Source organism: Conger conger, chromosome 5 (assembly GCF_963514075.1).
Source record: "Conger conger chromosome 5, fConCon1.1, whole genome shotgun sequence".
Taxonomy (NCBI): Eukaryota; Metazoa; Chordata; class Actinopteri; order Anguilliformes; family Congridae; genus Conger; species Conger conger.
In genome coordinates this window covers 47,725,792-47,739,328 of record NC_083764.1, presented here as the reverse complement: position 1 = coordinate 47,739,328, position 13,537 = coordinate 47,725,792, and the positions used below count along the sequence as shown (strand labels likewise).

Below are 13,537 nucleotides of genomic sequence, written 5' to 3'. Positions count from 1 at the left end.
GCTGCTCGTGCGGCATGGAGTGACTCACTGACGGAGAGGAGCGCAGTCTCTGTCGAGTGGCCCGATCAGAAGCCAGACTGATGGGGGTCTAGCAGGTTGTTGAAAGAAGAAAGTTGAGTAGAAGTGGCTCGTTCTATAGTTTTAGAAAGGAAAGGAAGAAGAGATACCGGGCGGTAGTTCTGGATGATGGAGGGATCCAGAGTAGGCTTTTTTAGCAGCGGAGTGATGTGGGCCCTCTTGGAGGATGCCGGAAAACAGCCGGAAGACAGGGAGGAGTTGACAAGAGAGGTGACAAATGGGAGAATGTCAGGTGTGATAGTTTGGAGAAGAGAAGAGGGGATAGGGTCAAGGGCACAGGTTGTAGGGCGGTGGCAGAGCAGGAGTTGAGAAACATCAGAGTCTGTAAGGGGGGAGAAAGTGGAAAAGGATGGGATGGGCCTAGAGGGGGGGAAGGGCACAGTGAGGGGGGCGGTGGTTGTAAAGGATCTACGGATGACTGTGACCTTCTCATCGAAGAAATCAGCAAAGTCATCAGCAGCAAAGGAGGACTGAGGAGGAGGAGGCGGTGCATTGAGGAGAGAGGAGAAAATAGAGAAAAGTTTCCGGGGGTTAGAAGCGGAGTTCTGAATTTGTGTTTGAAAGTATTTTGCTTTGGCGGCAGTGACAGCGGAAGAGAATGCCGCCAGGAGAGACTGGTAAGTCGTGAGGTCTGAAGCGTCTCTGGATTTCCCCCACTTCCTCTCCGCTGCGCGGAGGCTGGCCCTGGAGGTACGGAGGGTGTCAGATATCCAAGGACTGGGAGGGGATGTGCGAGGTGGCTTTGAGACAGGCGGACAGAGAGAGTCAAAGGTGGAGGAGAGAGATGAAAGGAGGGTGGCAGATGCAGAGTTAGTGGGGAGTTTGAAGAAGGATTCAAGAGGGGAGTGAGGTGATGACGGTGCTGGCGAAGGAAGAGGGTGAGAGGGAGCGGAGGTTACGGCGGGCTGAGGAAGTGTGGGTGGAAGGAGGGGGAGGAGAATGGGGAGGAAGAGGGAGGGAGAATGAGATGAAGTGGTGATCAGATGTATGCAGAGGGGTAACCGTGAAATCGGAGCATGAGCAGTTCCTCACAAAGACAAGGTCTAGGACATTGCCCGCCTTGTGGGTTGGAGGAGAGTGTTGCAGGGAGAGGCCGAAGGAGTGTATTAGCGGTAGGAAGGCAGCAGCCTGGGAGGCTTCTAGGTGGATGTTGAAGTCTCCAAGGAGAATCAGTGGGGTGCCATCCTCAGGGAAGGAGCTGAGAAGGGTGTCTAGCTCATCAAGGAAGTTTCCCAGGGGCCCTGGAGGACGGTAGATAACTGCAATGAAAAGGTTAGTAGGGTGGGATACTGCAACAGAATGGAATTCAAAAGTGGATATGGACAGGTCAGAGAGGGGGAGAACAGAGAATTTCCACGAGGGAGAAATTAAAAGACCAGTTCCGCCGCCACGGCCGGAAGGCCGGGGAGTGTGCGAGAAGGAGAAGGAGGATGAGAGGGCAGCGGGAGTGGCGGTGTTGTCAGGTGTGATCCAGGTCTCCGTGAGGGCAAGGAATTGTAGGGACTGGACGCCGACGCCGTGGAGGCCCACGTCGCAGGGGGGGTCTTCGAGGGAGAGAGCAGACTGGGATGGGGTGAAACATAACATCACAAACTGGGACGGAGCGTCGCTCTAACACGCCTATTTAAATGGCCTACAATTGCTCACAAGCAATATGAAATCAAAGCTAATCTACTGATAAATTCCACAGCTATTTAAGCTATTTAAGACAAATGTTCAATCACTCTATAGGTATGCAACCAGCAGAAGTGATTAACAGGTAACAGACAAACAAACTGGCTCAAGCCCTAACCCTTGCTGTTCAAATGAGCAATTTAAAAATCAACGTTACCGCGTCTAGAGGAAAGTCCGCAGTGATACTAAACACCTGGTCAGAATGATGCACTTACTAATGATGCACTTACAATATAACTTCAGTCCGCAGTATCGATATACTTTTTAGACTTAATACAAGTTCTGCTAAAAAAACATTTTCCAACACAATGAATAAATTCCCACACCGTTTACTCACAGTTCGCCGCACGCACGTTTCCTGAAAAGTTTGCTACGTTTTTCCCCTTAATTTAGTTGCCGGGTTAGTTATACGAGAGAATGTTGCCTCCGGCGTCTGAGAGAGAAGATCAGAGTCCTTGAATACTTTCATTCCCTGATAAGCTGCAGCTGCAGCCTATCAAAAAGTACTCTCCGCCGGGAGCTTCTCTTTCTCTTTCGTATCCCGGACGAGCCCCCAAATGTCGTGTCTAGGAAACGACAGAGTCCAAATCTTCAATTTGTCGAAAAACATCTTCGCGAGGGAAAAGACGACACCAGGCAGCAAGATCTTCAGGAAAATCAGATTTTATTAGCACACGTGCATAAAGCCGGGTCAGCTCTCCAGAACTGAACCCTGACTGTCATTTTTACACCAATTTTATACACAGTTACTCCACCTACAACTCCTCCTCAAACCTCATTCTGACAAATCACCCACACTTTTCTTATCGTAACTCCTCCCAACGCTCCTCCCACAACGTCATTGTGGCAAATTGCCAACAGTCCTTATGCTCTGCCAACTCACAAAGTTCAGGGCATTCTGCCAACTACGTGTCCTCACTTCACCCCGCACCTGCTCTTGGCAAACTACCAGACCTCATAAAGTTCTGGATGCCCTCCCTCTAACACGTCATCCATACACGTCACTCTGTATCTTTCGCTTTTATAAGACGAACTAAGCAGCAGTAATCATTGAAAATATACAGACAAACTAAACATTTCATTAATATTTACTTCTAATATACTTTTCTAATATACAGACATACTAAACATTTGATTAATTATTCTCTTCTAAGGGAGTAAATGTACGAAGCATTCTTTGCTCTCATTTCAACAGTTTTCACTGTGGTTTCTTGCGTTTTCATAAGCTCAGCTATAATTAATGTTCTAGGTCAAATAGATACACTTCTGGCATAAAACATCGAGAGTCCCGGAGAAATCAGCTGGACAGTCATATCTTGCTCTGCCCGTGTCCTTGACAGTTTGGTCTACACAGTTCAAGACGGGCCCCCCCCCCCTCTGCCAGCTGGCTGCTGTGTAATTCTAGCACAATTCAGCAGTTAATCAGTTTGAAACTATACAGAGTACATATCATACTTTAATACAGATATATTGATAAACTTTTAGCACACATCGGTGAGAGTTTTGGAGGAACCAGCCTGCTCACTGCGTCCCTTTCAGTTATCATCCTCCACCTGCGCAGCACGTACATTGTCAAATGGCCCACTGTCCACTGCTGTACGTTTCACCTGGGCTCTGACAAAGCCAGCCTGCTTGAATATGTCCAGCATTGTTTCCATCCCCACAACCTTCCCCAGGAGAGCCTTCAGGCCCCCCACAGCCAAGATTCGGCCTGTCATCTCCTCCTGCAGCATCTTGAACCAGTGGCTCACTCCATTCTGTAACTCGGGGAGATTTGTTATTACATGTTGCATGTCTTGAGTGGACCAGGGAATGTCCCTTATCTTACACATACATAAATAACGATTTTTACCTCCGTTGTCTCAATACAACATTATATCCTCACACGCACAAGCATTCTAAGCCTCAGCACAGCGTTATTTTTACCTTTGTTGCCTCAATACAACATTATATTCGCACAAGCCTTCGAAGCATCAGCACAGCGTAACAGTAATTTCTCTTATCATTTCTTATCATCATCTTATCTTTTTCTCTTACATCACACCTTGAGGTAACTACCTAGATATATCTTGCAGGATCCCCTTCTTGGGTTTCTTTCCTTCCAAGTCTCTGGCACCTCTTATCGCATAACAACTTAAAACCGTTAGCAGCAACAATATTACATTACATTACATTATTGGAATTTGGCAGACGCTCTTATCCAGAGCGATGTACAACAAAGTGCATACCCATAACCAGGGATAAGTTCGCTGAAAGACCCTAGAGGGAAGTACAATTTCAATTGCTACCTGTACAACAAAGATAAGGACGAGGGCCCTTTTTGTTTTTTTTGTTTTGTTTTTTTTGACAACAAACAAACAGAGCAAAAGTGACCAAAGTTAACTATCCAAACACTGCTTACCTAGCCAACTAAAAATACCGATACACAAAGCAAGTCACAGAGACAACAATTAAGGTTCACAGGGAGGTAGGGAGGGATGGGGAGAGGTGCTGCTTGAAGAGGTGTGTCTTCAGCTTGCGCTTGAAGGTGGGGAGAGATTCTACAGTTCTGACCTCAACCACCGTGGAGCCAGAACAGACAGTAGTCGTGAGCGTGATGTGGAGGTTCGGAGAGGGGGAGGTGCCAAGCGGCCTGTGGAGGCTGAACGAAGAGGTCTGGCAGGGGTGTAGGGTCTGATGATTTTTTGTAGATAAGCTGGGGAAGACCCTTTAAGTAATGTTAAATAATTCCTAATGTTTTGAGGGAGTAATAAGTAATGTAAAATAAGTAAATGTTTTGAGGGAGCTAGAAAAAGTGGAGAGAAGAACTAACCAAGTACTTATAATCTGGAAGAACCCTTCAGAAAAATATTTTCTCTCTTGTCTCTCTTCAGTGTCTTCAAGAATAGCAATGGAAAAGACATTGAAATACAGCCAGACTGTAGAGAAAGCAGGAAATTTACTCTTTCGCTTTCCTTTGAAGAAAGTGAGAGGAATCCCATTGAGGGAGCCCATCGCCCAAAACATTGAGTCGGTTTGGGCTTTCTGCCCTGACCCTACTGACATCCTCATTGCTACATATCCCAAAGCAGATGAGCAATAGGGGAGAGCGGGGTAAGTTGTCACATGGGTAAGTTAATTTCTCCAAAAAAAGGGGCACTACCTGAAAAATTTAATAGCCATTTTGTGTGACCTTGCGTTCCTGTTTACATGTGGCCAAAATCACACTAATCTGAGGTGAGGAGAGTTTTCCTATTATAAAAGTAAACAAATGGAACTTAACATTTTATGTAATTAAAGTTTTTTAGGTACAAATATAAAGAATATATATATATATATATATATATATATATATATATATATATATATATATATATAATATATATAAGAAAATATATTTGGTATAAGTAGATAAAGTGCATTTTCAAGTTAAGTTAAGCTGACCTTGAGATATAGCCCAAATTACTACATGTCAGTTTGGGGCAAGATCTCAGTGACAAATCATTGATTTTGTATAAGCAGCAACTAAAGTATGCTTCCTGTAATATTATACAAAATACTGAATTAAGGGTCTGAGTACTTATATAAATGAGAGAATACATTTGCTAAAAATTCTAAAAACATGTTTTCACTGAATGAAAAGGACGTGAAATGCAACACAGAAGCACCAGTCGGAAACAAGACTTGGTTTATACACATCACTAGCACCTGTTTGCGATTACCAACTCCTCCTGCAATCAGCAATACTGGCTGCACGAGGGAAGCATGAATGTGTCAGGCACGCCCTCTCGTAATCCCAAGAGTTAATGCCCAACGAAGTGGGGCAAACAGGATATAGTGTTATTCTGACAAACCATTTGGACACAATTTGGACCAAAAGCTTTAACATAGATTATAATGTAAAACAGACTATTCAAATTTACAACAAGTTTGGTCAGAGAAGATTTCACATTAGCAGAACAATTATATGAAATAACATTTTTATAATGGAAATCATATGAAATTCACACTAGTATTCAATGAAATTCAGTCTTCCTTCTGCTCTATATTTTTGAACAGTTACTGTATGTGCATTTTCTATTGTTTCGGAAACGTTAATGTAAATTGCTTAATCAATCCAGGATAATTTGATGCACGCCAAAAACTGGATCATATTCCTTATATAGACAAAGTTGTCACATTTCATGCTTGTCATGTCATGTTTTATGTTACCTTACGTTTCTTGTGCATGTCATTTACTAATTTACTGATGCTAGGGCAGGATAGGTTTGTTACTAACGATTACTAATTACCTTGTTAACTTGTCAATCTTTTTTATGTCATGTAGGAACTACCTGGGCTCAGGAAATAGTAGACCTGTTACTTCACAATGGAGACAAAGAAGCATGCAAGAGAGGTCCTATAGTTCTGAGGAGCCCATTCCTTGAGATATTCTACCCCCCTCCAATGCTTTCTGGTATTTGTCTCCTTGTTATATATGTATATTGTGTGTGTGTGTGTGTGTGTGTGTGTGTGTGTGTGTGTGTGTGTGTGTGTGTGTAATGACCACCTCCATGCTTAACAGTTGGCAAGGTATTCATCTCGTCTCCCACCATTTCTGATGCCACTCAAAATGCTTCCCTTCAATCTCTCAGGACTAGACCTCCTTTACCAAATGAGTCCACCAAGAATAATCAAGACACATTTGGCTATCCAGCTTATACCTGAGGGATTCTGGGAAAAGAAATGCAAGGTAAGGCAAAGACTGACTTTACTCATTATCAGGGCATGAATGCTGCACTGTTTTGTGCATGTAAGTGTTACTTGAATTGATTCTTCCTGCCCCTCACCACTCTTACAATTACTATGCCCAGGTGATCTATGTGGCCCGCAATGCCAAGGACAACTTGGTAAGCTATTACCACTTTGACAGGATGACTTTGACGCAGCCTGAACCAGGATCCTGGGAAAACTACATCCAAAAGTTCATGAACGGGGACTGTAAGTGAAATTTCATCTTCTTTACTTTTTCTGAAAGCAGTTGCCAGTATTCTATGATGCTGGTGAGATTCACAATGAGGTTGATGGAAGTGAGAAATCAGGACAATATCTGTCCTGAAAAATGATAGATGGTAGATGTAGATACCCGGGGCCTCTTTAATAACCATTACAAATGCACAAAAAAGGGCTTAAAATGTGCGCATGCCACTTTCTAAGCATAAATTGATTATAAAGTGATTTATAAAATAAAATTTGACAAGGAAACTTTGACCCATGCGTACGCACATTATGGAGGCAGAGAGAAATAGCGACTCTGCAGGCAAAGTAGTGAAATAAAGAAAATATGTTCTAATGACAATTTCACTCAATTATTTTGACTCAAAATTTTGGAAGGCTGCTAATAATATTAATTGTCAGTGGAAAATCCATGAGCACGAGTAATTGTTTTGTTAGCAATAAAGCAAATAACCAAACAGAAAAAATATCTCTATTTTCAATTAATTTTCATAATGGACTTGGGGCATCAATTAGTCCACACTGATTGATTCAAAGTGTTAAGAAATTCCATTAATTGTGAAAGGGTTTTAAAAGGCTGGGTGCATAACAATGTGCAATGGTTGCTTTAACACTGTTGGCAGATTTTGCCAATGGCAGGCTTCGGAGGGAGAGGGTGTTCAGGGACCACAAGGATTTTTTGGCCCATGATAATGACTGGCTTATGAGTGGGTGCTGAATTGGGCCAAATTGTAGAGTGACCAACCTCCAGAAACCAGCCAATATCAGTCCCTTTATAGATTTTGACCACTTTAGGGTTTCTAGCAACCGATACGTTCCAGAGGGAATTGGCGGACAGGTCAGTTTAGTTTCCAAGGGGTTAAGTGAATTTGGCTTTTTGAGATAAAATTTTACTTTACAAGCTTTTTTATTATCAAGATGATATTTCCCTGTCCTCCCCTTTCCCTGTGCTCTCTATGAACTAGGCCTACGATACAATAAAAAAAGGGAAAAACATAAAATGGCGGATCAGGACCAAACCCGTACCTTCTCAAGGTACCCTCTCCCTATGTCAAGGCCAATCACTTTGCAAAAAACAAGCAGTTAAGAGATACAGCTCTGCCTCGATAAACTGACTGAACTGTATTATCATTCAACACATCAAAGGTAAAATAGGTGCTTAGGAAAAAAATTGTCTAAAATGCAACTCCAAAACAGTTCCCATTCAACATAATTTCAACTGATATTTAATCTCTCGTATAGAAAACTTTTTCAATGTTGCTCTCTTCGCCCTATTCACAGTGGGCTGGGGCTCCTGGTATGACCATGTTAAGGGGTACTGGAAAGAGAGAGAGAAAAGGAATATACTATATTTATTTTATGAAGATCTGAAAGAGGTGAGTTTGTATTGCACCCACTCCCATACATACCCACCTGGCATCATTTTGTCCAGTCTTTCTAAATGAAAATGAGTCGTCTCAGGCCTGCTGTCTGCATCCCCATTGTATTCCTCCAGAATCCTCAACGGGAAGTGGAACGCATCATGCAGTACCTGGATCTGTCAGTCTCTGATGAAGTTATAGCGCGCATTGTGGAGCTCACGTCTTTTGAGGTCATGAAGGAGAACCCCATGACCAACTACAGCTTTAATCCCAAGAATATGTTTGATCAATCCATCTCTGCATTCATGAGAAAAGGTATGGCTCTTTCTCAAAAATATATCAGCTTTTCTATTCTATTATGAGGGGATTTGCTCATGAGATTCATACTCAATCAGAAATAACCCTTGTGTTGTATTAAGGGTCAAGAATGACCCACCACTATGTTAAACAGCACCAAAAACCACCAAAATGATGAGTGACAGGTTGTTTCATGCAAATAGATTTGGGGTTAAAAATTCAATTAAGCTGTTTTATTTTAGGGGTTTAGTGAAGGCGGGTCATTTTTGACCCTTAGGACTAGGGGAGTATACGGAATGTTAAGACTGCAAGCACTACCCATATGCAATTGTCTCACAGTGCCAAACAAGTTACATGACTGTTTCTGATATGTCTGGTGAAATATTAACTATCATCAAGTTTTATTATCAAGTAAATTTATCATTATCAAGCTAAATGCAGTTGTTATTTAGGTGTTTTAGGAGCTTTATGTAATTTACTGAGAGATGGTTGCACTAGGTGAGGATAAATGGATGAGAAGTTAGCTGCAATGGTTTGTGTGCTGGGATAACTTTATCTTTCTCTTGCAGGGGAGGTTGGTGATTGGGTCAATCATTTTTCTGCTTCTCAGTTGAAGATTTTTGATGAAAATTATGAGCAGCAAATGGAAATGGCAAACATTCCTTTTCGGTCAAACTTGTAAAACCTAGTCTAGAGTGACTAGTGTCATGCAAAAAAAGAGATCAAATGACTTGGTAGTAGGGAATGTTATGTAATACATTGTTTTAAAGTTACTGTTTAATTTTTAAAGTAATGTACTGTATTTTGATGGTATAGATGAAGCTCACCAGGCATTTCACACTATTTTGCTGACCACAAATCAGTTGTAGTAGAAAGGCAAGGATCCTATCAAAGTACTGCATTAACCCAGCTGGTGTTACAGTATACAGGTTAATGGGTGGTATTTTTACTGGCTTAAAGAAAATCTGCAGCAAGACTAGTGGCATACTCTTGGGCGATATGCGGATCTCAGCTGGTCCTTTCTCTGTCTGTTACCCTCTTTGTATTCTACTGGTCTGAATAAAGCAAAAACTACAAAAGCAGGGTAGGCAGTCCTTAAGAGGATCATCGGAAACATGGAAATGGAACATTGAAGATTGTTTAGTAAGAGGTTGAGAATGAGAGTTGCAGTGCTGCTTTGTCTGTCTGACGGAGCATCGCCATTCAAATGTGAATCTTTACTATCCTGCTCAATAATTTCCACAAGTATTACCAGAAGTAATTTGCATACAGGTAAAGCATCTATCTGGGAGTAAACATTTCACGACCAAATATTCTTACTACATGGTAGCAAGAAAATGAAGCCAAAAATAGCCAGAGGTATTCCAATTCTATCTACTATCAATATCAGTGACTAAATATGGAATCCATATACAATCTCCATTGGTTTTACACATAGAGATGTCCTTTTGAAAATTTCCCTTTGAAGAACACACAAATGGTAAGGCAATTACATTGGCCACACATCGCACCCCAGTTGTTATTTAATGAATCTTTGAATCTTTTCAGTTCATTCCTGATTTCTTGTAAAGAATTGTGATTGCAAAGTAGTGAAGAGTATAAGCTTTCCAATGGCGTATGACGTGACGTGACACATTTCTAGATTGCTTTAAAATGACCATTGTTTCAAATCTCTTGAATTAAACTTGGGCTTTTCACAAAAGTGAATTATGATTTGATTAGTGAATTAGCCAATTGTTAAATAATGTCCTGCTTTCTGGTGCATTAACACCACCCAGAAAAGCTTTCATAACATAAGGGCTAAAATATCTGCATATCTGGATTTGTCGGTGTAGTTGACAAAGCCGGATTACGGTGTTAGCTGGATAACTGCGCTGAATAAAACCTGGAAAAAGATCTCCTTACTTCAGTCCATGCTGTACATTTTGGAGGGTCACAGGTTTAACTCCATGCAGTTATCCAGCCAACTATAGCTTTGCTTTCTCTTTTATGTGCATTTGATCTGATTTTCTAGGGGGGGGGGGGGGGGGATTTGCAACAGTTTTTTGGTTCCATTCCTGTAAACCATGTTGAGTTAGTCATTTATAAATTATGCTATATACAATAATAGCCTACACACAATAATTTAGTTTGGGAAATAAAAAATATTGCACAGTGAATTTACATGAATTCAACTGGATAATTATTTCACATATATGAAAGACTTATGAAAGACAAATACAGATTTGTTTCATTCATGCTTTCTTTTAATAATTTCGTAAAAAACGTATATTTAAGATTTTGCCGACACAATATATAGTATACCATAAATTGTGTGAAACATTTGAAAAAATATTAAAATATCCACCTGGAACAACGCAGTATTCAACAGACATACAAACCCCTTGGTCATGCAGATAGTGTTATTCTGACTAACCATTTGGACACAATTTCGACCAAAAGCTTTAACATAGATTATAATGTAAAACAGACTATTTGAATTTTAAAACCGCTAACAAGTTTGGTCAGAGAAGATTTCACATTAGCACAACAATTATATGAGATCACATTTTTGTAATTGCTATCATATGAAATTGGGCGGCACGGATGGTGCAGTGCACTGCCGCCTCACAGCAAGGAGGTCCTGGGTTCGAATCCCCGTCGGCCGGGGCCTCTCTGTGCGGAGTTTGCATGTTCTCCCCGTGTCTGCATGGGTTTCCTCCGGGTACTCCGGTTTCCTCCCACAGTCCAAACACATGCACGTTAGGCTGATTGGAGAGTCTAAATTGCCCGTAGGTATGAATGTGTGAGTGAATGGTGTGTGTGCCCTGCGATGGACTGGCGACCTGTCCAGGGTGTATTCCTGCCTTTCGCCCAATGTATGCTGGGATAGGCTCCAGCCCCCCTGCGACCCTGATCAGGATAAGCGGGTTCAGATAATGGATGGATGGATCATATGAAATTCACACTGGCATTCAGTGAAATAACCATGCCACCAGAATATTCCTTCTGCTCTACATTTTCTGAACAGTTATACTGTATGTGGATTTCCTATTTCTTCCCGCCGACTGGATCCAATTTCACGGAAACGTCAGCAATCTGCATTCAAAATGCTGCATTGTTAGAGTTAAGGTGCTACAAGCACTATATGGCTTAAATACAACATCAAACTTCCACTTCCTTCGCCATGACCAACTCGATTCCGATGGGTTACGTATGTCTAATGACCACTATTGTGCAATATATAAATATACAAAAACATACTACAGAATTCAAAGGCTCCTTGGTCTGAACCAGGACACATTAACACTACCTACCCCAGATAATGCTTGTGCATATAAATAAAAAATAAATTGACAATGAACATTTGTTTTATTTACAAGTTAAAGTAATAAATACCACTGTTATAAACAGCAAAGGATGAACGTGGGCTCGTGCAAGGCTTGAGGGCAGGCAATGTGCGGCTAAATCTTCACTCCCAAGTGCGAAGACAAAGTACTGATGATAACACTTTTTTTAACGCTGAAATTTCTCAGCTTGCCAAATTCACGCCAACACGACAGTGAAAGACACTGGAGTTGAAGTACCTCTTGAGGATGGCAATGGAGATAACAAAGGATAGACTTAAGCAGTCCGTTTAAGCGTTTTTCTTGCAGCTCCCTCACATATTGCACCAGCACAAACAGTTGTTCTATGGAAGGCTTCTATTCTTTTTGGTTGCTTTCTGTTCTTGATATGTGCAGAGTTCTAGATGGTGTCAGAGAATCAAATACAGATTGTGTGACATAAGGAGATGTGCTGCAGTATTAGTTTGCCTCTGGTGTAAATGAATATAACATAAGCTTGTGTCAATGAACCAAATTGATACCTAGGCCTAATTGATCATATTTTTTGGCATAGTGAGCATGGCTATAACCAGATATTGTCGGGGTAAAGTGTCCGCAATCTCAGAATTTTCTTGTATCTAATGTGAAAAGACATTAATACACAATGGTGTGACTTGAATGCCATTTTTTCTATTTTTGCCTTAAGCCAACAGCTAATTAGCGGTCAACGAGGAAGTGACAAGTATTGTTGCCGTCAGATATAGGGAATGGTTCTGATTAATGAAATTCATGTGAGCCATTACTCATTTCCAGTAAGACTTTCATATTGATCAAAAAGCAAAGTGCTTCTATACTCCTGAATTTCTGCTTTTTCACACTTTCTGACCTTGTAGGAATTTGAAGTTCATCACTCCAGAGGCAAAATAATAGACAATGACAAAAGAAGCATTGTTTTCTCCAGAAGAATATATACAGTGCAAATTAAACAAATGTGCTTAACAGCAAACAAATTTCTTAAATGTTTTGAACATTACTAGTTTTATATTAAAACCCGCAACAAATCTGTGGCATACATGGTAACAGATGTAGTTTTTTTACTTCGATGGGTATCTTATGATCAGATATAATTAAATAATGAAGCTGTGCTCATTGTAAAACATTTCCCTTTCCCAATATTCCACCCATATGACATGAGCGCTATATAAGATGCCACATTTGTGGAATTCATTTTTGTAAGGACAGAGTCTCTGTTCACTCAGGTATTGCCCAATAGAAAGTAACAAGGAAGACTTTGCTTTCACTCTTAATTAGAGATAAAAATATTCTTCTCTTCAGCTGATTGCCAAAACATTTCACCATTCAAATGTGCTAAAATGACTTCAATAAATAGAAACAGAACTTTAAAAAGACGATTGTAAAAAAAGGCACACAAAGTCTTTAGGCGTATGTTACAGAAAGAGTAAACTCTTTGCATTACAAATACCTGTATATCAGTAGTTCATATGCTACCACAAGACATCCCCTCGTAAAAAAAGCCACTGGATACCCCAAAAAGAAAATGTCGATAATGTCAGGTGACTAGATGCTCATCCACGCCGGTGGCCCCAGATCCGTCTGTCAGGCCTTGTAATGTGTTCCGTTTTCCCGTTGGGCCCAAGTGACTGCAGCAGTTTCCTGAGAGCTCCTTCATGGACTGTCCTGGCCCTGGCTCCAAAGGCAAGCCTGTTCCCTTTGGGTAGGAGAGCTAGATGCCTCTGCCGACTCTAAAGCCAACCTCCCGAGGCTTCTCAAAAAAAAGCAGGATTTCTCCTCTCAATGCAACTCGCCTTGTCCGCCTCTCCCGCGGTT

At 41.3% G+C, this 13,537-nt stretch overlaps 1 protein-coding gene across 1 annotated transcript; it reads left to right on the top strand.

The window, feature by feature from the left end:
• Positions 1 to 931: 931 nt before the first annotated feature.
• LOC133128898 (sulfotransferase 1C2-like) lies at positions 932 to 9,210 on the top strand. The gene is made up of 8 exons (XM_061242702.1): positions 932 to 956; positions 4,626 to 4,821; positions 6,057 to 6,187; positions 6,366 to 6,463; positions 6,585 to 6,711; positions 8,008 to 8,102; positions 8,222 to 8,402; positions 8,954 to 9,210. The coding sequence occupies exons 1-8, from the start codon at positions 932 to 934 to the stop codon at positions 9,064 to 9,066; spliced, it is 966 nt and encodes a 321-aa protein (XP_061098686.1). The 3' UTR covers positions 9,067 to 9,210.
• Positions 9,211 to 13,537: the final 4,327 nt, after the last annotated feature.